Source organism: Theropithecus gelada, chromosome 5 (genome assembly GCF_003255815.1).
Source record: "Theropithecus gelada isolate Dixy chromosome 5, Tgel_1.0, whole genome shotgun sequence".
In the NCBI taxonomy this organism is placed as follows: domain Eukaryota; kingdom Metazoa; phylum Chordata; class Mammalia; order Primates; family Cercopithecidae; genus Theropithecus; species Theropithecus gelada.
Window position 1 is genome coordinate 1,715,541 of NC_037672.1, and position 24,644 is coordinate 1,740,184.

Sequence of the window (24,644 nt, forward strand, 5' to 3'; positions counted from 1 at the left end):
TGAAACTCGGGCGCGCCGGCGGCCATCAAGGGCTGGAAGCGCGGCAGCGGCAGCAACTAGGCTTGCCCCCGGCGCGGAGCAGACGCATATCCAGACCCCTCCTTCCTGGCGGCGGCGGCGCGGGCTCAGAGCCCGGCAACGGGCGGGCAGGCAGGTAGACGAGCGTCTACACGGCACGGGGAGGCTGGGGTCCCGGGGGCGCGAGGCCGTCCCGCCCCGCCCTCGGCCCTCGCCCTCCCGCTCTGGCCGCAGCTTTCCCCGGGAAGCGTCCCCCACAGCTCCTCCCCGGGCCGCCGGGGCCCGTCCCGCGCCCTGTCATGGGACCCGGCCCTAGACCGACCACCAGGCTGGGTCCCCTGGACGGTGGCCGGGGGCGGCTAGGGCTGGGCCGAGCCCGACGGCGGAGCGGGCGCCCTGAAGTGCTTTGTTCTCTTCGACCCTCTCCTGCCTCTCGGCCGCCCACCCTGGTTCTTTGTTGGCTCCCAGCTCGCAGACCCTCTTGTGGTTCTTTGGTCCCTTCCGGCCTCCGTCCTGGGGCCAACTCCATCTGGGCCACCTGCGGCGGACACCTGGGTCCCGACCGCTTCCCCGCACCTGCTGCGCCGCTCCATCTTCCCCCGCGCCGCATCCCACTTGTACACCAGAGTAGCATCAAAGCACCGGCCTGGGGCCGGTCCCTTCTCTGCCCAGAGCCCCTCCCGGGGCTCCATAGTCGGTAAAGGCCCCTCCTGACCAAGGCTGGGTCTGCTGCTCTCCCGCACTCCTCCAGGCCGCCGGAAGGCTTCCTCCGAGTCACTTTCTCCCTGAGTTCCAGGCTTGCGTGTCCCCCAGCGATCCAGCTGCCCTTCCCCTGCCCTGTACCCAGTTATTCAGGCCAAAAACCTAAGCGTCGTCTGTAAGTCCCATATATGCCAGTGGCCAGGCCCGGGTCTGGTCTGGCCTCTAGTCCTCGGGCTGCAGAAGCGTGTTTTCCCTCCTGCCCTTACTTCCCTACCCACACACAGCACCACAGTGGGCTTCTCAAGCTGCAGCACCGACCTGCCCGGGCTGCCCCTCTCTCTTCTCCAGGACCCTCCCCAACTTTGCTCTTCTTCAAATCAAAGCCTTCCCAGGTCCCCCACCACCAACAGGTGCCCGTGGGGTTCCTGCCCAGGTCGACACTCGGTTCTCTCTGGCAGCCTTTCTGCCTACGTCATTCCCTAGACTGGGAACGCTGTAGACAGAAAGGGTGGCAAGTGTGTGGGTGACTGGTGTGAGGACCTGGGCGGCCCTGGAACCTGGGACTGACTGGAGGCCCTGATATGGAAGCTCCTTGGCACCTGCTGCTCAGCTCTGGACGTCCCTTGTTCGCATACTGTCTCCCAGCTCCTCTTCTGGGCCTTCACCCCAGCCTGGTCTTGTCCCGCTGCCTAGCCCGGTGGGAGAAAGCAGACCAGAGCCGCTGTCCTGCTTTTCTGCCCTCTGCTGCCCGGTCCTGCCTCACGCCACACGCGGAGGCCGGTGGGGAGACCGCGGCTTCCTCTGGCTCTTCTGGGTTTCTTATAGGCCAGGGCTTTCCTCTCTCCTGACTTCTGCTTGACGTGGTAATACAACAGTAGAGATTATGCGGTCTTGGTTTTTCTTTCTCACCATCTTAGCCTGAAGGTCCTTTAGCTCTTGGTCCCAGGAGGCAGCAGTGCTGCCCATGGCTCCCGGTGCCAGGCTGGAGAGTGAGTCTCTGAAGCAGGATGGGGACTCAATCGGAGGCTTTCTCTGCCCCTTGGCAGAGGACATGTGTGGGAGGTGTGAGCTCCAGAGCGATGAGCACACCTGTGCCGGAAGGGGTCGTGCTCCCTGCGGCAGCTGTCATGTCTGTGTCTGGACAACGTGGTTGTGTTGCCCTCACACTGACACAAACATGTTCTGCTTTTCCAGAATGAGTCTGCAGGTCTTAAACGACAAAAATGTCAGCAGTGAAAAAAATACAGAAAATTGCGACTTCCTGTTTTCCTCACCAGAAGTTACCGGAAGATCGTCTGTTCTTCGTGTGTCACATAAAGAAAATGTGCCACCCAAGAACGTGGCCAAAGCTATGAAGGTAAGTGTGACCTCTACAGTGTGTGGCTAGCCAGGTTGCCCTAGGACCTGCTTTCCTGGTGACCTCTGAGCTGCAGGACACTGCTGGTGTGGCTGTAACAGCTTGAACTAATGAATGGGTGCTCTCCTCCTCACTCCACAACAGGTGACTTTTCAGACACCTCTGCGGGATCCACAGACGCACAGGATTCTAAGTCCTAGCATGGCCAGCAAACTTGAGGCTCCTTTGGCTCAGGGTGATACCCTTGGACTGGAAAACTGTCACCCGGTGTGGACGCAGAAAGAGAAGTAAGTGTTCATGCTACTGGACATGCTGGAGCTTCACCCTCTCTGTCCGATGGCTCTTGCAGAAACGTGCTGTCCTGTTCTGTCAGGCCTTGGCTGAAATTTTTTTTTTTTTTTTTTTTTTTTGAGATGGAGTCTTGCTCTGTTGCCCAGGCTGGAGTGCAGTGGCACTATGTCCACTTACTGTAACCTCTACCCACCCCAGGTTCATGCCATTCTCCTGCCTCAGGCTCCCCGAGTAGCTGGGACTACAGGCGCCCGCCACCATGCCCGGCTAATTTTTTTGTATTTTTTAGTAGAGACGGGGTTTCACCGTGTTAGCGAGGATGGTCTCGATCGCCTGACCTTGTGATCCACCCGCCTCGGCCTCATAAAGTGCTGGGATTACAAGTGTGAGCCACCGTGCCTGGCCGGCCTTGGCTGGATTTCTCCTGAAATCTGCACTGAGTGTATGCAGCATGTGGCCAGTTCACTAACAGAAAAGTCGATCATCAGATACTTGGATAACTTCATACTTCACTCCCACCCACCCCGAGATGGAGTTTTGCTCTTGTTGCCCAGGCTGGAGTGCAGTGACACGATCTCTGCTCACTGCAACCTCCGCCTCCCATGTCCAAGCGATTCTCCCACCCCAACCTCCCCAGTAGCTGGGATTACAGGTGCCCACCAACACCTGGCTAATTTTTGTATTTTTAGCAGAGATGAGGTTTCTTCATGTTGGCCAGGCTGGTCTCGAACTCCTGATCTCAGGTGGTCCACCTGCCTCAGCCTCCCAAAGTGCTGGGATTACAGGCATAAGCCATCGCGCCCAGCCCATACTTCGCATTTTTGCTGTGCTTTTGCCAACCAATTGGCTTCGATCTTTGCTCCTTTAATTTGATGAAATGTCTTGGCCCCATCTCCAGGAAGGCAATCCATAGTTTCATTTATCTTGAATTCCGCCCACCCTATTAGGACTTGGAAAGAGCAGATAGACTTGTAGGCAAAGAAACCATGTTGTGTGATCCACCCCTCAGAGTGTGCATGGTTGGAGGGCTCTGCCAGGCGCTGGGTGTTGGGTTAGGCTTGGCATTGGCAGTCTGCTGGCTGACCTGATGCTTAACTGCAAGCCGATGGCAAGGCGGTGTCTGTCTTTGCCTGGAAAGGGAGGACCCTGGAAGCAGCTCTTTACTCTGTGGCTGAACTAATCTGTCTGGGCACCTGGGAACACCTCATCTGCATCCAGGGTGGGAAGGGACCCCAGAGGCATGATTTTCTGCTGGTTTTTGCTGATGTAACTGTTGTTGCTGTTTTGAGACAGGGTCTCGCTTTGTCACCCGGGGTGGAGTGCCATGGTGCCATCACAGCTCACCGCAACTTTCACCTCCTGGGCTCAAGCAGTCCTCCCACCTTGGCCTCCTTAGAAGCTGGGACTACAGTTGTGAGCCACCATGCCTGGCCAATTTTTTTTTTTTTTTTTTTTTTAAGACGGAGTTTTTCTTGTTGCCCAGGCTGGAGTGCAATGGCGCGATCTCAGCTCACCACAACCTCCACCTCCCGGGTTCAAACGATTCTCCTGCCTCAGCCTCCCGAGTAACTGGGATTGCAGGCATGCACCACCACGCCCAGCTAATTTTTTGTATTTTTAGTAGAGACAGGGTTTCTGCATGTTGGTCAGGCTGGTCTCAAACTCCCGACCTCAAGTGATCTGCCCGCCTCGGCCTTCTAAAGTGCTGGGATTACAGGCATGAGCCACCACGCCCGACTGGCCCAAAACTTTTAAACGGATTTTAGGTGTGCGAAGAAGAGCGTAAGGAACACAATACCACTAATGCTTCTCACTCCCTGAGATAAAATGTCACCAGTAAGTGCAGGCAGCATTTCCTATGTCCTTCTTTGGGCCCTGGGCCTGTCTCCCCTCCACCCCTCCAGCCTGAATTTGCAGTTCTTGCTATATCTGCTTGCTACTTTTCAAGTTGGTTTTTTGCCCCTTTTGAAATTTGGTCAAACAAAGTGAGAATGAATCAGACATTGGTTCACAACGACCCCAAGCAGGAAGGGAGGACCAGCAGCAGAGAAGTCGTCTCCCAGCTGCCATGGGTGTGATCTGTCCCAGAGCCACAGATGCCCTTGCCTCTGCCCTATGCCTCCAGGGCCACCCAGCAGCCTCCACAGGGCAGAGGGTGTAAAGGAGCTAGGAGGGGCTTGGGAGGGTGGCCCTGTGGGGCTCCAGCCAGAGTGACTCTGAGCTCGTGGCTTGGGCTCTTGGCTGTCATCTCCCTTCTGGAATTCTGCTTTGGCCCAGGTGGTGGTTGCTGTGGTGCTCCCATGTCAGTGGGATGAGACCAAGAGCAGCCGCTGTGTGCAACTGCCCACGTATCATTCCAAGGACAGCTGAGTAGCCGCCTGGGAGGGCAACGCCACCCTGAGGTGGCAGCTGGACAGCAGAGGAGTTGTGAACAGTCCGACAGGTCCCTAACCCTCAGTTTCTCAGTTTTGACATCTTCAAACTTAGAGAAGAGTTGGAAGAGAAGGGCAGGTAACAGGGGCCCCTTATCTGAGGCACTGGCACATGACCCTGCATCTTCTGAGGGACCTGAAGGCGGGGGAACAAGTGATGCAGCGTTTGTGCCCTCTGTGTTGTAGTTGAGCCCCAGCCATCCCAACAGCCGCCTCTTCTGTCAGGGCCCTGTGCCCTGCAGTCCCACATTGTGAGCAGGAAGTGCCCCGGGAATGGTGGGTCTCTGGGAAGGTGTTCTCTGCACCCATGGCGCTCCACTGTGGCAGGCGGGTGCTGCGCCAGTGTGGCCACAATCCAGGGAGGTGTTGCAGAGGCCACTCAGGCCCTTCTGTGCCTGAAGGTGGCATCGTGCACCTCAACCTTGTCCTTCAGTGAAGGCTGTGACTGGCCCTGGCCCTGGCCACAGCACTGCCAGTTCCCTGCCTGAAGGGGAAAGCAGATCCGTGCAGAAAACCTTTGTTTACCACGCCCCCTGCTGGCTGTCCGGGGCCTGCACGTCCCCAGGGCTGATCTGTGGGCATGTCCTCGGGGGAGGTTTAAGCCAGAGGACAGTGTTGACTGAGCTTTCTTGTTTTGCTTATAGCTGATGTTTTCACACAGACTAAAGTGTCATCAGAATGCTGTCAGGTCCCTTAATGTTAGAATTCAGGGTCATTAAGATGGTGCACACCCTTCGGTGATTAGGAGAAACACAGGTGGAAATAGTGATCTTTTAACTTACAGGCCCACAGCAGGCTGGAGGCCACACGGAGGACTGGGGCAGGCCCTGGAGCACAGGCAGGGGACAGCTGAGAGGGTGGCAGCCAGCCTCGTCTATCAGGGAGTAGGGTGGGGTCACTGTATGCTGGTGGGCAGGCGCTTGAATGGATTTTTTACAGGAAGTGGTGGATGTCGGTCACCGTGGCTCCTGCCTGTAATCCTAGCACTTTGGGATGCTGAGGTGGGTGGATCACCTAAGGTCAGGAGTTCTAGACCAGCCTGGTCAACATGGTGAAAACTCGTCTTTACTAAAAATACAAAGCAAAATTAGCCGGGCATGGTGGCGGGCACCTGTAGTCCCAGCTACTTGGGAGGCTGAGGCAGGAGAATCGCTTGAACCCCAGAGGCAGAGGTTGCAGTGAGCCGAGATCATGCCATTGCACTCCAGCCTTGGCAACAGAGCAAAAATTCATCTCAAAAAATAAATAAATAAATAAAAATAAAGGAAGCGGTGGGAAATTGAGGAGCCCAGTCTACCAGGTGGGAGAGGTGCCTCTAAGCTTCTTTCTCTGGCATCAGCTTGAGGCATTTGGGTGTGGTGTCCCACATCTGACCCCCCAGGCAGCAGCCTGTGCTGCGTCCTTGCTGTGGTGCCTGGGTGCAGACTTTGTGCATGATGACGAGTGCTGTTTGGGTGGCAGAGGCTGCTGGAGGACTCTGGGTCCAGCACTTGCCAAAGTGCATGATGAGCACAATTAAACAGGCAAGCAGCCCACAGGCACCCCTGCAAGTTGGAACCCCATGCATAGCCAACCCCAAGAAATGGGGCGGAGGCGGGGGTCAGCGAGGACGTCACGTGGCTGTGTCCATCTGTTCCACAGGGAGCTGGTCCCTGGGAGGACAGGAAGGAACCACATCGAGGAACTAGGGTGGGGGGTGGAGAATGGGAAGCTGTGCCAAGGGTGACTCAGCCCTGCTTCTGGTGTGAGAGAGTTAAACCTGTGTTGAGAATGGATGCCGAGGCCACCTAACCTCACAAGTACTCACTGCTTCACGTTGACTAAGTCTGTTTTAAAAGCCAACAGCTCATCAAGGAAGTGGATGCCAAAACTACTCATGGAATTCTACAGAAACCAGTGGAGGCTGACGCCGACCTCCTGGGGGATGCAAGCCCAGCCTTTGGGAGTGGCAGCTCCAGCGAGCCTGTCCGGGGTGCCCTGGCTGACCTGGACTGCTCAAGTTCTTCCCAGAGCCCAGGAAGTTCTGAGAACCAAATGGTATCTCCAGAAAAAGTGTCTGGCAGCCCTGAACAAGCCTTGGAGGAAAATATTAGTTCCTATTCCTTAGACAGAAAAATGACACCCACCTTTGAGACCCTAGAAGACCCTTCCAGGACAGAGTCCCAGCACAAAGCAGAGACTCCACACAGAGCCAAGGAAGAATGCCAGCATGGTGGGGTCTCTGCTCCCACAGCAGTGGCCACTTCGCCTCCTAGTGCGATCCCTGAGGAAGCCTGTGGAGGAGCACCCCTGGGGGGTCTGCCTGGTGAGGCCCTGGCCTGCCCTGTGGGTATGGGCACCCCTGTGCCAGCAGATGACACTCAGGCCCTTCCCTGTGCACACACTTCTTGTCCTGAGAGCACAGCCCCGACCAGCCACCTGGTGACTGGCACGGCCATGACCCTGAGTCCTCAGGAAGAAGCAGCTGTGGACCAAATGGCCAGCTCCTCGAGGAGCGGACCCATAAAACTAGAATTTGATTTATCTGATGGTGCCACCAGCAAAAGGGCAGCCCCACCAAGGAGACTGGGAGAGAGATCTGGCCTCAAGCCTCCCTTGAGGAGAGCAGCAGCGAGGCAGCAAAAGGCCCTGCGGGAGGTGGAGGAGGACCCCCCCATGCCGGCTTCTCGGGGCTCTTACCACCTCGACTGGGACAAACTGGATGACCCAAACTTCAACCCGTTCAGAGGTGACACCCTGTCTGGTCACAGAGAGGCCCAGCCCCCAGAAAGCCCTGAAACCAGGCTGGGCCAGCCAGCGTCTGAACAGCTGAGTGCTGGGCCTGCCACGGAGGAGCCAGGCACGTGTCTGAGCCAGTAAGTGTGGGGATGGGGTGGGGAGTGTGGTGTGGGGCAGCTGCCCCGCAGTGTGTGTGGTCAAGGACCCAGAGGTGTCATCAGATACTCCTTTGAGGCCGGGTGGGCTCCCCTTGAGAAGGGGCCTCTGGGCAAAAACAGGGCTCAGGTGGATCCCAGCTGAGGGTTCTTGGCCTTGCCTTGGCGCCATGCATCTCTTTAGTGCTCCCAGCCTAAGGAGGGATCCAATAAGGGTGGGCTTAGGCCAGAAACCAAATGCGGCCAACCTTGGGCAGGACCCTGTCCCCCAGTCATGTCCCTCCTCAGGTGAACTTGACTTGGGCATGTAACTCCAAAAGCCAGGCAAAGCCTGTTACTGCCTGGCGTGGCGTCCACTGCTTGCTGGAGTCTTGGCCGTGGGTCTGCTGCCTCCTGGCTGAATGGTCTTAGGCTGCATCCCCTAGAGTTGCTCAGTGGGAGATTGTCCTGCCTGTAGGGTCCAACCCTACTGGGTCTGTGGGTTTTTTCTCCTCATGTGCGGAGACGAGAGATCATAGAAATAAAGACACAAGGAAAAGAGATAGAAGAAAAGACAGCTGGGCCCGGGGGATCACTACCACCAAGGCATGGAGACTGTAATGGCCCCGAATGCCTGGCTGAGCTGTTATTTATTGGATACAAGGCAAGGGGACAGGGTAAGGAATGTGAGCCATCTCCAGTGATAGGTAACGTCGCGTGAGTCACATGTCCACCAGGCCTTTCCCTGTTTGGCAGCCGAGTTGGGGAGAGAGAGAGGACAGCTTAACGCCATTATTTCTTCTATGCATTTCAAAGACTTTAGTACTTTCACTAATTCTGCTACTGTTCTTTTTTTTTTTTTTTTTTTTTTGAGACGGAGTCTCTCTGTGTCACCCAGGCTGGAGTGCAGTGGCCGGATCTCAGCTCACTGCAAGCTCCGCCTCCCGGGTTTTACGCCATTCTCCTGCCTCAGCCTCCGAGTAGCTGGGACTACAGGCGCCCGCCACCACGCCCGGCTAGTTTTTTGTATTTTTAGTAGAGACGGGGTTTCACCATGTTAGCCAGGATGGTCTCGATCTCCTGACCTCGTGATCCACCCGCCTCGGCCTCCCAAAGTGCTGGGATTACAGGTTTGAGCCACCGCGCCCGGCCCCTCTGCTACTGTTCTCTAGAAGCTCTAGAAGGCGTACAGAGCAGAACGTGAAAGTGAAACAGGAGCATGACTGCTGAAGCACAGCATCACAGGGAGGACGAGGCCTCCGGATGGCTGTGGACAGGCTTGACTCATGTCAGGCCTTTCATAATAGGTGGTGGAGCAGAGTCTTCTCTAACACCCCCAGGGAAAGGGAGACGCCCTTTCCTGGTCTGCTAAGTAACAGGTGCCTTCCCAGGCACTGGCGTTACCGCTAGACCAAGGAGCCCTCTAGTGGCCCTGTCCGGGCGTGACAGAGGCTCACACTTGTCTTCTGGTCACTTCTCACCGTGTCCCTTCAGCTCCTATCTCTGTATGGCCTGGTTTTTCCTAGGTTATAATTGTAGAACAGAGATTATTATAACATTGGAATAAAGAGTAATGCTACAAACTAATGGTTAATGATATTCATATATAATCATATCTATAATCTATTTCTAGCATAACTTCTTATTTTATATATTTATTATACTGGAACAGCTTGTGCCCTCAGTCTCTTGCCTTGGCACCTCGGGTGGCTTGCTGCCCACACCTGCCCCAGCCTCCACACCTGAAGCCTTTTGTCAGTTTCACAGTGAAAGGGATGTGCTCATCCTTGTGGTTCCCTTGGGCTGCGTTGTGCTGACTTTAGAGCTCGCAGCCTGCTTCTCCCAGAGCTGGCAGGCAGGGTGTGTGTTTTCCTGCTGGGTGAGGTTGGTGAGGCTGCTCTTTGGCCAGGTCGCTTGGGGCAGCCGCATGCCTGGTGCACTCTAGCTGAGTGTTCATGTAGCCGGCACAGCAGTACAGGGAAAGGCAGTGGCAGCTCGGTGCTGGAGCAGGGGACGCCGGGGTTATGGGGTGTGGGGCATGGACCTTCTGCTGACTCTGTCTCCCCAGGCAGCTGCATTCAGCCTCAGCGGAGGACACACCTGTGGTGCAGTTGACAGCTGAGACCCCAAGAGCAGAGAGCAAGGTAAGGGGTGCCTGTGTGGGTGCCTGTGCTCCTGGCCTGGTTGTGTAGAAGAGTAGCAGGCAGTGGAAGCCCCCAGCGATCTTGGGTGATGGGGTGGGATGTCCCGCTCCCTCTCCCCCAAGTCTACTTCGACAAGGTGGTGGGGAGGCAAAGCTACCCCAAGTACCTTGACTGCACTGCACAGGGTGACTCTGCCCGTTCCTCCAGGAGGGAGCCTTGAACTCTGCCAGCATCTCGCTTCCCACAAGCTGTCCGGGCAGTGAGCCAGTGCCCACCCATCAGCAGGGGCAGCCTGCCTTGGAGCTGAAAGAGGAGAACTTCAGAGACCCCGCTGAGGGTACGTTGCCTGGCACAGACGTCACACGCAGTCTGCCTGGAGGGGGCCCCGTGAGCACTTGGGCAGCTTGATGCACCTGCGTCATCAGCAGATGTTCATTCTGCAGGCTGTTCGGTCTTTCAACTTTGAATGACTCATGCACAAATTTCTGGTTTGTCAAAACTTAGACACTGTTAGGAGAACAGGGCTTCTACCTTTAACATAAAAGACTTCTAGAAATGGAAATTGTAGACTCAGGAAAATGAGCAAAAGAGGTGAACAAGGCAGGGCACGGATGACATACAAATGTAGAGTCAACAACTGGGCAGTCGATCATCAGAAATACTGCTTGAAACAACCTTTTTTTTTTTTCTGAGAGTCTTGCTCTGTTATCCAGGCTGGAATGCAGTGGCGCAATCTCGGTTCAATGCAACCTCCATTTCCCAGGTTCAAGAGATTCTCCTGCTCAGCCTCCCAAGTAGCTGGGATTACAAGCATGTGCCAACATGTCCAGCTAATTTTTGTACTTTTAGTAGAGACGGGGTTTCACCATGTTGGCCAGGCTGGTCTCAAACTCCTGACCTCAAGTGATCCACCTGCCTCGGCCTCCCAAAGTGCTGGGATTGCAGGCATGAGCCACCACACCTGGCCCAAAACCCTGTGATAATGAAATGTGAAGCCTAAACCTTAGACACCAGGCTGCAGTTAAATATGGTTTGTCTGTAAGATTGGAGGTGGAACAGTTCTTAAATTAAAGTGCATTTGGTAGGAATTGATGGCTGAGTTATTCTAAAGGACACAGCCACCTGGGTAAGATCTTAGTTTGGAGAACTGAAAGCCCAGGCACACAGCAGACGAGTGGCATGTAGGGTTTATCGCTGACAGGATGGTTGTGGGCCTCCACCACGTGGGGATATCGGCTCAGCTGGGGTGGGCCTGTCACACTCATGTGGGATCCGTGGAATCACACAGCGTGGCCTTCTGTGTCCGGCATCTCCCTCGGGGAGGTGTGTTTTCGAGTCCCGGCCGTGCTGGAGCAGGTGTGGGTGCTCCTGTCCTTGCCGTGGCGGCTTGGCTTCATGTTGTCTTGATCCATTTGTTCGTGGATTTGCTGGTTTCTGCTTTTTTTTTTTTTTTTTTTTTTGAGACGGAGTCTCGCTCTGCCGCCCAGGCTGGAGTGCAGTGGCCGGATCTCAGCTCACTGCAAGCTCCGCCTCCCGGGTTCACGCCATTCTCCTGCCTCAGCCTCCCGAGTAGCTGGGACTACAGGCGCCGCCACCTCGCCCGGCTAGTTTTTTGTATTTTTTAGTAGAGACGGGGTTTCACCGTATTAGCCAGGATGGTCTCGATCTCCTGACCTCGTGATCCGCCCGTCTCGGCCTCCCAAAGTGCTGGGATTACAGGCTTGAGCCACCGCGCCCGGCCAGTTTCTGCTTTTTACCTGTCAGGAGTAGTACTGCCACGAATGTTCAGGTGTAAGTTCTATGTGGACGTATACTTCCATTTCTCCTGGATAGATACCTAGGAGTGGAGTCATTGGTCACAGTAACTCTGCTCACTTTTTAGCTGCCAGGTGGCCTTCCAGAGTGGCTGGAGCATTTCCCATTCCCACCAGCGGTTAGAGGAGAGCTCCGGTTTCTCCACATCCTCACCAGCACTGCCTGTCTGGCTTGTTGATCCTGGACTTCCAGTGGTGGGAAGTGGATCTGGCTGTGGTTTTGATTTGCAGTTCCTGGGTGGCTCTTGAACAAGTGTCTTTTGTTTTTTTTTTTGAGACGGGGTCTCGCTCTGTCACCCAGTCTGGAGTGCAGTGGTGCAGTCTCGGCTCACTGCAAGCTCCGCCTCCCAGGTTCACACCATTCTCCTGCCTCAGCCTCCCGAGTAGCTGGGACTACAGGCACCCGCCACCTCGCCCAGCTAGTTTTTTGTATTTTTTTAGTGGAGACCAAGGAGGGGGGGTGGGTTTCACCATGTTAGCCAAGATGGTCTCTATCTCCCGACCTCATGATCCGCCTGCCTCAGCCTCCCAAAGTGCTGGGATTATAGGTGTGAGCCACCGCGCCCGGCCAACGAGCGTCTTTTTGTGCCCGTTGGATATCTTCTTTGGGAAAGTGTCTGTTGAGATCCTTTGCCCGTTGAGCCACTTATGTTTTTATTACTGAGTTTTAAGAGTTAAATCCCTTTCATTCAAGAAGTGAAGAAAAGGAAAAAATAAAAAGTCCCTTATCAGATGATGTTTCAAAGTACTGGCTTTTGGCCAGGCACAGGGGCCCATACTTGTAATCTCAGCATTTTGCAAGGCCGAGGCAGGAGGATTGTTTGAGCCCTGTAGTTTGAGACTAACCTGGGCAACATGGCAAGACCTCATCTCTACGAAAAAAGATTTTTTTTTAATTACCTGGGCATGGTGGCATACACCTATAGTCCCAGCTGCTGGGGAAGCTGAGGTGGGAGGCTCGCTTGAGCCAGGAGGTCAAGGCTGCAGTGAGCCATGATTGCACTACTGCACTCCAGTCTGGGCGACAGACAGCAAGACCCCTATCTGAAGGAAAGAAAAAAAAAGGCAGAAATGAAAATTGACAACAAAGCCGGGCACAGTGGCTCACGCTTGTAATCCCAGCACTTTGGGAGGCTGAGGCGGGCGAATCACTGGAGATCAAGAGTTCGAGACTAGCCTGGCCAATGTGGTGAAACCTCGTCTCTACTAAAAATACAAAAATTAGCTGGGTGTGTTGGCACATGCCTGTAATCCCAGCTACTCAGGAGGCTGAGGCAGAAGAATCACTTGAACCCAGGAAGCTGAGGTTGCAGTGAGCCAAGATTGCGCCATTGCGCTCCAGCCTGGGCAACAGAGTGAGACTCTGTCTCAAAAAAAAAAAAAAGAAAACTGAAAGGCCATAGCAGAGAAGGACCTACAAGTCTTTGCTAGACTAAATAATTGGCAACAGTTTTTTAGTTTAATTGAGAAAAGGAGAAAATGAGCAAATACTACTAGGCATGAAGAGAGGGACAAAGCTAGAGATGCCCTGGCCTGGATCTCAGCCGGACCGAGGCCCTGTCTTAAAGTGCTGGTTTGGTTTGTTTTTTTTCCGAGACTGAGTCTTGCTCTGTCACCTGGGCTGGAGTGCAGTGGCACAATCTCAGCTCATTGCAACCTCTGCCTCCCGGGTTCAAGCGATTCTCCTGCCTCAGCTTCCCGAGTAGTTGGGATTACAGGCTTATGCCACTAGGCCCAGCTAATTTTTATATTTTTAGTAGAGACAGGGTTTCCCCATGTTGGCCAGGCTGGTCTCAAACTTCTGACCTCAGGTGATCCACCTGCCTTGGCCTCCCACAGTGCTGGAATTACAGACGTGAGCTACTGTGCTCAGCCACAGTTTAAGAGTTTTATAGTTTTAAAGGCCGAGACCAGAGGAGCACTTGAAGTCAGGAGTTCAAGACCAGCCCTGGCAGCATAGCAAGACGACTCCTCTACCAAAAAAAAAAAAAAATGATAGTTTTAACTCTCACAGTTAGGGTTTTGATCCATTTTGAGTTAATCTTTGTATATGGTATGAGGCACCTTTCCTTTTTTCTTTTTTTTTGAAACAGAGTTTTCCCTCCGTTGCCTAGGTTGGAGTGCAGTGGCATAATCTCAGCTCACTGCAGCCTCCACCTCCCAGGCGCAAGCAGTTCTCCTGCCTCAGCCTCCCTGTAATAGCCGTGCACCACTGTACCTAGCTAATTTTTGTATTTTTTTGTAGAGACAAGATTTTGCCCTGTTGGACTCCTGAGCTCAAGTAATCTACTTGCCTCAGCCTCCACCCTTAGTTTTAACCATAAGTTATGTTATCAAAAATTAAAAGACTTGTCTAGCATAATTTTAAAGACTAATAGTTCTCAACCAGAGCAGTTTTGCCCCGCCTTCCTCCAGATGTTTGTGGTTGTCTCACCTGGGGGTGCTGCTGGCAGGGAGTGGGTGGAGGCCAGGGATGCTGCTCAGCACCCTGCGGTGCCCAGGAGACTCCTGCCACAGAGAGCAGTCAGGCCTCGGGCATCAACACCTGCAAGGTAGGAAATCCTGCTGTGCCACAGAGGGCCTCGGCCCCAGGTCTCCATGAGACACTGCTGGCTGGAATGATCCCGCCCTACTGAGTGCTGAGGGAAACACCAGCCCGCGGCTTTTAGGGCCCTGGTGAGGGGCGGTGGCGGCGGCATGACTCAGTCCCTCTCAGTTCTAGGCACGGGCGCAGAGGTGGATTACCTGGAGCAGTTTGGAACTTCCTCGGTAGGTACCAGGCACTTACGCGAAGCCTCACCCGCACAGTGTCCGCAAGCAGCCGTAGCAGGTCTTTACCCCAGGGCGTCCCTTGGTGCCCACGTCCCCCCAGCTGCACACAGGCCCAGGCATCATGGCGGGTTCTGAATCCAGGCCCCCTCTGCAGCACCTCTTCTAAGTGGCGTCCTGTGGCAGGGCTCTAGGGCTCTCTACCTGGCGCTTAGTCCAGAATGAAACCCCGACATGCTGTGCTGCTGGGAATGGCGGTGCCTCAGGCAGGGTTGCGGGTGACCAGAGGTGGGAGTGTGTGTGTGACCTCCCTGGCCCTCAGCCCCCCTGTGTGTGTTTGGACGGCAGTCACACCTGATCACTTGCCCTCTTGTCCCCAGTTTAAGGAGTCGGCCTTGAGGAAGCAGTCCTTATACCTCAAGTTCGACCCCCTGCTGAGGGACAGTCCTCGTAGACCAGTGCCCGTGGCCATGGAGACCAGCAGGTATGCGTGCCAGCCCTCCCCCACGCGTGAAGCCTTGAGTGTGGGAAGATGAGGCTGTTCCTAGGTGTGTGTCTGCACAGAGGCTTCTAGACCAGGGGGAGATGATCTGAACTAGAAAGGAGTTGTTGGGAGGGTGGGCAGGGCAGCAAGCCCAGAGCAGTCTTGTGTGGCTGGCAGGAGCAACGGCAGCCTACCCCCCAGTCACAGGGCTGCTGCCTTGCTGGTTACAGCCACCATTCTAGGTGGATTAAAGATCTAAACTTAAATCTTTTAAAAGTAGTTCCTCTAAAATAGGTTAGCAGGCCAGACGCGGTGGCTCACGCCTGTAATCCCAGCACTTTGGGAGGCTGAGGTGGATTGCCTCAGCTCAGGAGTTTGCCACCAGCCTGGGCAACATGTTGAAACCCCGTCTCTACTAAAATACAAAAATTAGCCGGGCATGGCAGCATGCACCTGTAGTCTCTGCTACTTGGGAGGCTGAGGCAGGATAATTGCTTGAACCCAGGAGGCGGAGGTTGCAGTGAGCCAAGATTGCGCCACTGCACTCCAACCTGGGTGACAGAGAAAGACTCCATCTCCAAAAAAAAAAAAACCCCGGCCGGGCGCGGTGGCTCAAGCCTGTAATCCCAGCACTTTGGGAGGCCGAGACTGGCGGATCACGAGGTCAGAAGATTGAGACCATCCTGGCTAACACGGTGAAACCCCGTCTCTACTAAAAAATACAAAAAATTAGCCAGGCGAGGTGGTGGGCACCTGTAGTCCCAGCTACTCGGGAGGCTGAGGCAGGAGAATGGCGTAAACCTGGGAGGTGGAGCTTGCGGTGAGCCGAGATCCGGCCACTGCACTCCAGCCTGGGCGACAGAGCGAGACTCCGTCTCAAAAAAAAAAAGCAAGAAACAGAGGTCAGCAAACTGTCACCTGTGGGCCAGACTTGGCCACTGCCTGTTTGTGTAAATAAAGTTTTATCATCACAGAGCCATGCCCGTTCCTTTGCAAATTGTGGCAACTTTCACACTATAAGGGCAGAACTGAGTAGTGTGACAGAGGCTGTGTAGCTTTCAAATCCCAACACATGGCCGGGCACAGTGGCTCACGCCTGTAATCGCGCCCTTTGGGAGGCCCTGGCGGGCGGATCACTGGAGGTCAGGAGTTCGAGACCAGCCTGGCTAACGTAGTGAAACCCCATCTCTACTGAAAATACAAAAATTAGCCAGGCGAGGTGGTGGGCACCTGTAATCCCAGCTACTTGAGAAGCTGAGGCAGGAGAATCCCTTGAGCCTGGGAGGCAGAGGCTGTGGTGAGCCGAGATCATGCCACTGCACTCCAATCTGGCGGACAGAGTGAGACCCTGTCTCAAAAGAAGGAAAAAAAAAAGTGAGCCTCTGAGCTGCGAGCAGCCCCCGATGAGGCAGCACCGGCTCCACTCAGCCTGCAGTGGGTAACGAAGTGTCGCCGTGCTCTCCGGAAGGATAAGCAGCCACGTGGGACAGGCAGGTGAGGGAAGGGGGCATGGGGCAGCAGAGAGGCCAGGCCTGCTGGATGCAGGTCTGTGTTTTCTACCGCTACCCTGACTTGAGTGGTTTTAAACTAAAAAGCAAAGAGCCTGGTTAGCTTATCCACATGGTCCTCTGTGTCCTACTCAATACTGGGAGGACTTGAGTGACTGAGGCTGCCTCTGCTTGGTGGCAGCATGCACGGTGCAAATGAGCCTCCCTCAGGAAGTCCGCGGGAAGCCAAGCTTGTGGAGTTCGATTTCTTGGAAGCACTGGACATTCCTGTAAGTCCTTCAGTCCTTCTTGAACTGTCTTGTCTGTGGTCTGAGGGAAGGAGTTGTTTTAAGGGCCTATGTTTTCTATTCCTGGGGATCTGAAGCCTTTGGCTCCATCGGGGGCATGGAGCCACGGTGCTGTCTCAGGTCCCTCGCCACGCTGTCTGAGCCTCTTGGCCTGCGTGGGCCTTTCCTCCCCCACCACGCCAGGTCACAGGCAAGAGGCAAGGGTGAAATGGGTTCCTGGTTCATCCCCATCTCCTGCAGGTGCCAGGCCCACCTCCAGGTGTCCCCGCACCTGGGGGCCCACCCCTGTCCACCGGGCCTATAGTGGACCTGCTCCAGTACAGCCAGAAGGACCTGGATGCAGCGGTAAGGACGAAGGGAGTGGCTATTCCACAGAACCTGCAGGCCACTCTGGGGCTTGGCCAACAGTGGGCACGGGTGGGGTCCAAACAGCCTGACCAGCCATCCCTGCCATCCCTGCCCCTGCTGGTCAGGGTGGAATTGCAGAGAGCTGCCGGCCCCTGGCCTGTCACTGCTGCCCAGGTTGCTGAGGGTCCAGGCTTCCACCCAGTGTCCCCGCAGTCAGCTGCCCACCAGCAGCTTCCCCAGGACTCTGGCCTGGGTGCAGTGCTCACCTCTGGTGGCCTCGCAGCAGTGTGTGGTACTCGCTGATGTAAACCCAAGTGTTGTCCCTTTCCTGCTGCCCTCCCACAAGTCCAGACGCATCTCCTGGCAGGTTAGGAAGCTCCATCTTCACCCGCCCCACACCTGAGGTCCCCTGCCTTGTCTCCCTCCATCCTCACTGCACATGCCAGGCTTCAGCCTGTTCTAACTCCAGGCCTAAATTGTCCATAAGAGAGCTGTAGGCATGCAAAGGGGCTGGGTGTCTGCAGGCACCGCTGTGAGCTACTGCCACCAGACAGTCCCCAGGGAGGTGGGGACAGGGTGGCTCCGGAGGCCGGCTGGCAGGGCTGGGTTCAAGCCCCAACATCCATACCAGTGTTGCTCGCAGTGGCCCCAACTGCGATGTGATGCGGCCCTGATTCAGTTCCCCAACAACGCCCTCCCTGTGTCAGAGCCCATGCGAGGAACCCGATAGCAGGGCTGGGGACCACAGCGTGGCCGGCCCCCTCCTCTGCAGGCCTGGACTCTGGGGGCAGGTGGCCTCTGCATGTAACTTATGTTAGAAATGCAAAATGCTTGTTCCCTGGTGCCACAAATAGCACTCGAATATAACTTTAATTTTCTCAGTAAGGCAGTTTTTATTTTCTGCAGAAAGCGTGCCCCTCGCAGATGGAACAGTGGCAAGAGCACACTTGAACAAGGGAGGGGAAGGGGTTCTTATTCCTGATGTAGGTAGCCCCTTCTGCTATAGTGAGCAGAGATCGCGCCACTGCACTCCAACCTGGGCGACAGAGCAAGACTCTGTCTCAAAAAAAAAAAAAAGATCTGAACATACTAACATACTGATTCTTTGAAGAGAAACTTGGGGTTCACTATATTTAACACTTAGGACAGCCGGGCGCGGTGGCTCAAGCCTGTAATCCCAGCACTTTGGGAGGCTGAGACGGGCGGATCACGAGGTCAGGAGATCGAGACCATCCTGGCTAACACGGTGAAACCCCGTCTCTACTTAAAATACAAAAAAATTGGCCGGGCGAGGTGGCAGCGCCTGTAGTCCCAGCTACTCGGGAGGCTGAGGCAGGAGAATGGCGTGAACCCGGGAGGCGGAGCTTGCAGTGAGCGGAGATCGCGCCACTGTACTCCAGCCTGGGTGACAGAGCGAGACTCCGTCTCAAAAAAAAAAAAAAAAAACTTAGGACCTCTGGTGTCCGCCACTGGGCTGCGGGGGTGGGTGCAGGACACACACCTGTTGGGTGCCTGCTGGTTCCACCCAGGATCACAGCCCGCAGCCCCAGGCCTCCTGCCCCTGGCAGTCGAGTGCATGTGGAGCAGGCAGCCTTGGCCTCAACGGGTTTCCCAGGGTCCCACTAGAAGCCCTACATGGAACTGTGGCTCTGGGACATAGCTCCAGGGACCTCGGGTGTCGGCTGGCCCCATCCTGTGGGGAGGTCTTGGGAGGGTCAGTCTGGCCCACCTGCCTGCTGACTTGGGTGTGGCCCGAGCAGGTAAAGGCTACACAGGAGGAGAACCGGGAGCTGAGGAGCAGGTGTGAGGAGCTCCACGGGAAGAACCTAGAGCTGGGGTAAGGAGGCTACGCCCCCTGTCCTCCCCATCCCTGTTCCCGTGCGCATCCCCACCTGGCCTGGAACCGCTGGCCACCCGAGGCCATGGCTGTGTGCTCTCCTCCCACAGGAAAATCATGGACAGGTTTGAAGAGGTCGTGTACCAGGCCATGGGTGAGTTCCCGGGCCGCTGAGGGCACCCACCTCCAGGAGGAGCTGCCTATGCCCCACCCTGGCCCTGCCCCGTACCCTGCCTAGGGCCCCACCCTCCTGAGGCCCCTCTTCCTAACACACAAATCCCCTCAACATGGGCCCAGCCGTGGAACCACTGAGGCAAGTTGTGGGGAGATTGGTGGTAGTGAGGCTGGTGGCTCCCACAGAACCAGCACTTGTCAGGCCCCAAAGTTGTGCAGATGCTGAGCTAGCAGTGGGGCTGTGGTGGGAGCAGAGCCTGTCCCGCCATGGCCTGCTCCACTCCACCCTGCCCTCACCGTGCGGCTGTGTCTAGCAGCAGCTTCGGTAGGTGTCTGGCAGGACAGGAACACCGGGCCCCAGCCGGCCTCCCAAAAGCTTGGGCTCCTGGAGGTGCTACTGTGGGGATCTGTCTTAGGCTGAGTGTCAGCTGGGGTGAGGTGACTGCCTGGCCCTTGCAGTCCCTCCAGGACCACCACGACAGCACGACCCACAGCCTGGAGTTCGCTGTGCCGGCTCCCAGGCCTCACCCTGGACTCGAGGATGTTGGGCGCCGCCTCTCTTTGGGGACCTCTGTTGCTGGGCCCTGGCCCAGGCTCCAGTTCCCTATGGATCTGATGTGGCGGAAACAGCTGTTTTCTGGGCCTTGCTTCCGGCCTAGGAAGACCCCAGGTGGAGGGGCTTATTGCCCTGCTGAGGCTCACACCCACTACCCACCTCTCCTCCTGGCACTCAAGCACCTCGCCTCACTCCTTGGGCCGTCTCTGGCACCTAGCGTCTCGGTTGCCTCCTCATCCTGAACGTTTGTTTTTCTTTTCTCAAGAGGAAGTTCAGAAACAGAAGGAACTTGCCAAAGCTGAAATCCAGAAAGTTCTAAAAGAAAAAGACCAACTTACTACAGACCTGAATTCCATGGAGAAGTCCTTCTCCGACCTCTTCAAGCGTTTTGAGAAACAGAAGGAGGTGATCGAGGGCTACCGCAAGGTATGTTCCCGCTGCCCCGATGTCCTCACCTCGGAGGTTGATGGACTCATGGTCCAAGCCAGCGGGGCTACAAGCTGCTGTTTGCACCTTGGTCCTTGGCCAAGCCTCCCCTTGCCATGGGGGCGTGGGATGACCTGTGAATGAGACAGGGTGCAGGAGTCACAGCTGGTTTGCGAGGCAGCTGAGGGTGGTGGGAGGCAGAGTGAGCTCTGCTGTTATGTGAAAGACGACTTGGCTATGATCAAACACCTGTGAGATTTGAGACAGTGCTGGTGCACCGGGGCCTGGAGCACTTCAGAAAGGGCGCCAAACCTGGGCTGTCTAAGCGCTTGGGTCCCAAGGGTTGGGGACCCAGGGCATGCAGTATCCAAGGCAGGAGGCCCATAGAAAGGTGGTCACGGCTATGCAAGGTCACCCTGGCGTCCTCCTGGCCATAGGACTCTGAGCGCCCTCTACCTTCTGTGCTGGGCAAGGCCCATGTGCTGCTGGAAGGAGGGATGTCTGGGCCATCCATCTGCCGGAGCAGGCCTGGAAGGTACCTGCGAGGCCGCCAGAGGGTTCTGCCCACAGCAGTAGTGTTGGAGCGGAGGTGCTCAGTGTCTCCTGTAGAGGAGCTGGACCTGCGGGTGCAGCTGGAAGAGGGGCTGTCACCATTGGTGCAAGGGGCTGGGGACACCAGATGGGTCCTCTGGGAGTCAGACTAAACTAGAACAGTGGCCCTTGCAGGGCCTGGCTCAGCCACACCTCATCTGAGTCCTGAAGTCAGGTGGGTGTCAGTGGCTGGGGCCCAGCTGCCTAAGAGAAGCAAGTCTGAATGCTCTCTGGAAGAAGGTGTCTTCATGCTTTAAATTGCTGCTGCAGAGTTTTAAATTAGTGTCTGGCACAGAATAACCAAGTGTGAAAGGAACAGGAAACATGAGTGAAAATCAGACCTGTTATTAGAGTGAGGCATGGTGATACACGCCTGTGGTCCTAGCTACTTGGGAGGCTGAGGTGGGAGGATCGTTTGAGTTCGGGAGGTGGAGGCTGCAGTGAGCCACAATTGTATCACTGCACTCCAGCCTGGGCAATAGACCAAGACCCCCATCTCTAAAATTTTTTTAAAAAAAAAGAAGAAGAAAACTGTTGATGGACCCACGGGAGCCCCAGATGTTTTAGGTGGCACCAGCAGGTAATGCCCCAGATCTGCAGGGAGCAGATGGGAAGGGCCTCGCGGCAGCAGAGTGCAGTAATCTGGCCCAGTACAGACGCTTGGAGAGGCTGCTGACTTGAGGACACAGTGGCTTTGCTGACCTTCCCTCAGGTTGGGCTGTGGTGTGAGTAGCTGCCTTGGCCTTGCCTCTCCTCGGGGTAGGCCTGTGCCTCAGCTCCCACTGGCCACCTCCCCACTTTCTCATGGAGGCTTCTTTGCACATCTAATCCCATCTCGGAGGACCCAGTGCAGAGTTTAAAGTAATTGCCTTCTGTGTTCAAAAGAGTATTGCTTCAGTAGAGACCTCGAAACTAGAGAAGAATCCCCTTTGGGAGGCCAAGACAGGCAGATCACTTGAGGTCAGGAGTTCGAGACTAGCCTGGCCAACATGGTGAAACCCCGTCTCCTAAAAACACAAAAATTGGGCTGGGCAAGGTGGTTCATGCCTGTATTCCCAGCACTTTGGGAGGCCAAGGCAGGTGGATCACCTGTCAGGAGTTCAAGACCAGCCTGACCAATATGGTGAAACCTCATCTATACTAAAAATACAAAAATTAGCTAGGTAGGCATGGTGGCATTCGCCTGTAGTCTAAGCTACTCGGGAGGCTGAGGCAGGAGAATCGTTTGAACCTGGGAGGCAGAGATTGCAGTGAGCCGATAGCGCACCATTGCACTCCAGCCTGGGCAACAGAGCAAGACTCCATCTCAAAAAAAAAAAAATTAGCGGGGCATGGTGGTGCAGGCCTGTAGTCCCAGCTCCTCAGGAGGTTGAGGCATGATCATCACTTACACCTGGTAGGCGGAGGTTGCAGTGACCCAAGATTGTGCCGCTGCACTCCAGCCTGGGCCACAGAACGAGACTGTCTCTAAGAAACAAAAAATACGGAAAAACTAGGCCAGTTTATGCCTGTAATCCCAGCACTTTGGGAGGCCGAGGCAGGAGGACCACGAGGTCAGGAGTTCAAGACCATCCTGGCCAACATGGTGAAACCCTGTCTGTACTGAAAATACAAAAATTAGCTGGGCGTGGTGGCGGGCGCCTGTAGCCCCAGCTACTCAGGAGACTGAGGCAGGAGAATTGGGAGGTGGAGGTTGCAGTGAGCCGAGATCGTGCCATTGCACTCCAGGCTGGCGACAGAGCGAGACTCAGTCTCAAAAAAAAAAAAAACTAGAAAAGAACCAAATGGAAATTTCTAACAGGTACACAGTTAACAAAGTTAGCAGTTCAGAGGGTACAGGTCAGATGAGGGAAGCAGAGGGTGAGCTGGGAGCCAATGTGTGGACGGCAGTCCCCAGAGCCAGAGGGAGAGACGCCGCTGTGGCGGGAGGCTTGACCTGTGTCGACGTGAGAGCTTTCGGCTGCCACCTCCCAGGCAGACGCTGTTGGGAATTTTCCACAGCAGAGAAACACAGGGCTGTGGGTTTATGGGAGGTGTGACCCCCGCAGGACATCGTGGGCTGCATGCTGGGTGGGTGCTCCTGGGATACAGGGCTGCAACAGAGGAGTGGAGATGGCTGGGCTTGAGGCTGCTGGGGGCACTGCAGGAAGAGGGCAGGTGGGCTGAGCCTTCCCCAAGCAGAGGCCACTCGGGGGCCCAGGAGCCCCTCAGTTGGGGCTTCTCAGTCACTGAGCGGAAGGTGCCCCCAGAGCTGTGGGGAGCAGGCAGGTCTGGGTAACCATGTGGCTCTTGCTGGCCTCCCCTGCCTGTCCCCAAAGCACAGGGTCCACCTCCAGAGGGGGAGGGGCTGGGCTGTCAGTGGTCCCAGGTGCATCCCACTTTCCAGCAGCACTTGGTGCCAGCAGAAGCTACAGGTGTGGCAGGAGGGGGCGCAGCCGTGAGGGCACCAGGTTCAGGCCTGGCGTCTCTGAGGGTGGAGAGCCAGGGCTGTCCTGAACCTCCAGAGGGGGTGAGCTGGGAACTTGTGTGGAGGGGCTTTTTCCACAAGGAAAACAGGAGGTACTGCCTCATGACTGATGCCCCAGACAGCCTTGAGGGTCTGCAGGTCCCCAGACACCAAGCCTGGGTACTCTCCAGCAGATGGCATGGTACCCACAGCTAATGCCTGCCCCTTCCTAGAACGAAGAGTCACTGAAGAAGTGTGTGGAGGATTACCTGGCGAAGATCACCCAGGAAGGCCAGAGGTACCAAGCCCTGAAGGCGCATGCGGAGGAGAAGCTGCAGCTGTGAGTGCTGGGCGAGGCCCCCACCCTGGAGGGAGAGTCTGAGCACCTGGGCCCCAGCTCAGCCTCTGCCCTGCCCTTACCCGTCCAGGGCAAACGAGGAGATCGCCCAAGTCCGGAGCAAGGCCCAGGCGGAAGTGTTGGCCCTCCAGGCCAGCTTGAGGAAGGAGCAGATGCGGATCCAGTCGCTGGAGAAGACAGTGGAGCAGAAGGTGGGTGCGGGAAGCCCAGCTCACGGGGCCGGCTGGCAGCACCTTCTAGAAGGCCCTTGGGCCTGCCGCTCCCTCCAGGCAGGGAGAAGCCCCCGCAACTCATCTTCCTTCTCCAGACTAAAGAGAACGAGGAGCTGACCAGGATCTGCGACGACCTCATCTCCAAGATGGAGAAGATCTGACCTCCCGGGAGCCGCTGTCCCGCCCCTGCTCCCGTCCGTCGTCTCGTCTGATTCTCTTAGGTGTCGTGTTCTTTTTTCTGTCTTGTCTTCAACTTTTTTTTTTTTTTTAACTAGATTGCTTTGAAAAGATGAGTAAATAAAAGTTTCCTTTCAGTTTAAACCCTGAAACCGCTCTGGTCTTGATGAAGCAAAGGCTTCCCAGCTCTGGCCTGAGGCTGAGCCCATCTGCAGGCTCCTCCCTTTCCCTCAGAGCTGGCCACTTGGTCCCTGCCTGCCCCAGGCTCAGGCTGCCCTGCTGAGGGCAGGGACAGCCAGTGGCTGGAGGAGGCTCAGGTCTGCCCAGTCTGCCCCAGCCACCTCAGGTTGGCTACATGGTTGTGGCCTCAGGTACACACATCGAAGTCCAAATTGACTCAAGTTGTTGTTGTTTGAGATGGAGTCTCGCTCTGTAGCCGAGGCTGGAGCGACTGGCACGATTTCAGTTCACTGCAAGCTCCACCTCCCGGGTTCACGCCATTCTTCAGCCTCCCGAGTAGCTGGGACTACATGCACCCGCCACCACGCCTGGCTGATTTTTTGTATTTTTAGTAGAGATGGGGAAGTTTTCATATAAAACAAAAACCATGAACAGCCAGGCGTGCGTGCTGGTGGCTCTGATTCCGGTGCCGACCTGGCGAGCCTGCAGCCTCAGCTAATTGAGCGCTCACCTAGGTGTGGGTGTGGAGGGAGGCCCCTGCAGGTGCAGCTGCTCAGCCCCCGTCATCCTCAGGGGCATGGAGGCTTCAGAGCAAAACAGGTTTCCCTGAGGAAGTTCTGTCTCCACATGGCAGGGCTTCCTTCCCAACCCTAACCCCACAGTCCCGTCCTGCGGATCTCA

General features: G+C 55.8%; 1 protein-coding gene across 1 annotated transcript; it reads left to right on the plus strand.

Moving 5' to 3' along the window:
• Window positions 1-23,922, plus strand: TACC3 (transforming acidic coiled-coil containing protein 3). The gene is made up of 16 exons (XM_025386686.1): window positions 1-154; window positions 1,915-2,077; window positions 2,222-2,364; window positions 6,639-7,655; window positions 9,721-9,796; window positions 10,004-10,133; window positions 14,327-14,379; window positions 14,760-14,863; window positions 16,553-16,640; window positions 16,899-17,003; window positions 18,767-18,843; window positions 18,954-18,997; window positions 19,839-19,999; window positions 23,270-23,376; window positions 23,465-23,585; window positions 23,702-23,922. The coding sequence occupies exons 2-16, from the start codon at window positions 1,916-1,918 to the stop codon at window positions 23,765-23,767; spliced, it is 2,454 nt and encodes an 817-aa protein (XP_025242471.1). The 5' UTR covers window positions 1-154; window position 1,915; the 3' UTR covers window positions 23,768-23,922.
• The last annotated feature ends 722 nt before the right edge of the window (window positions 23,923-24,644 follow it).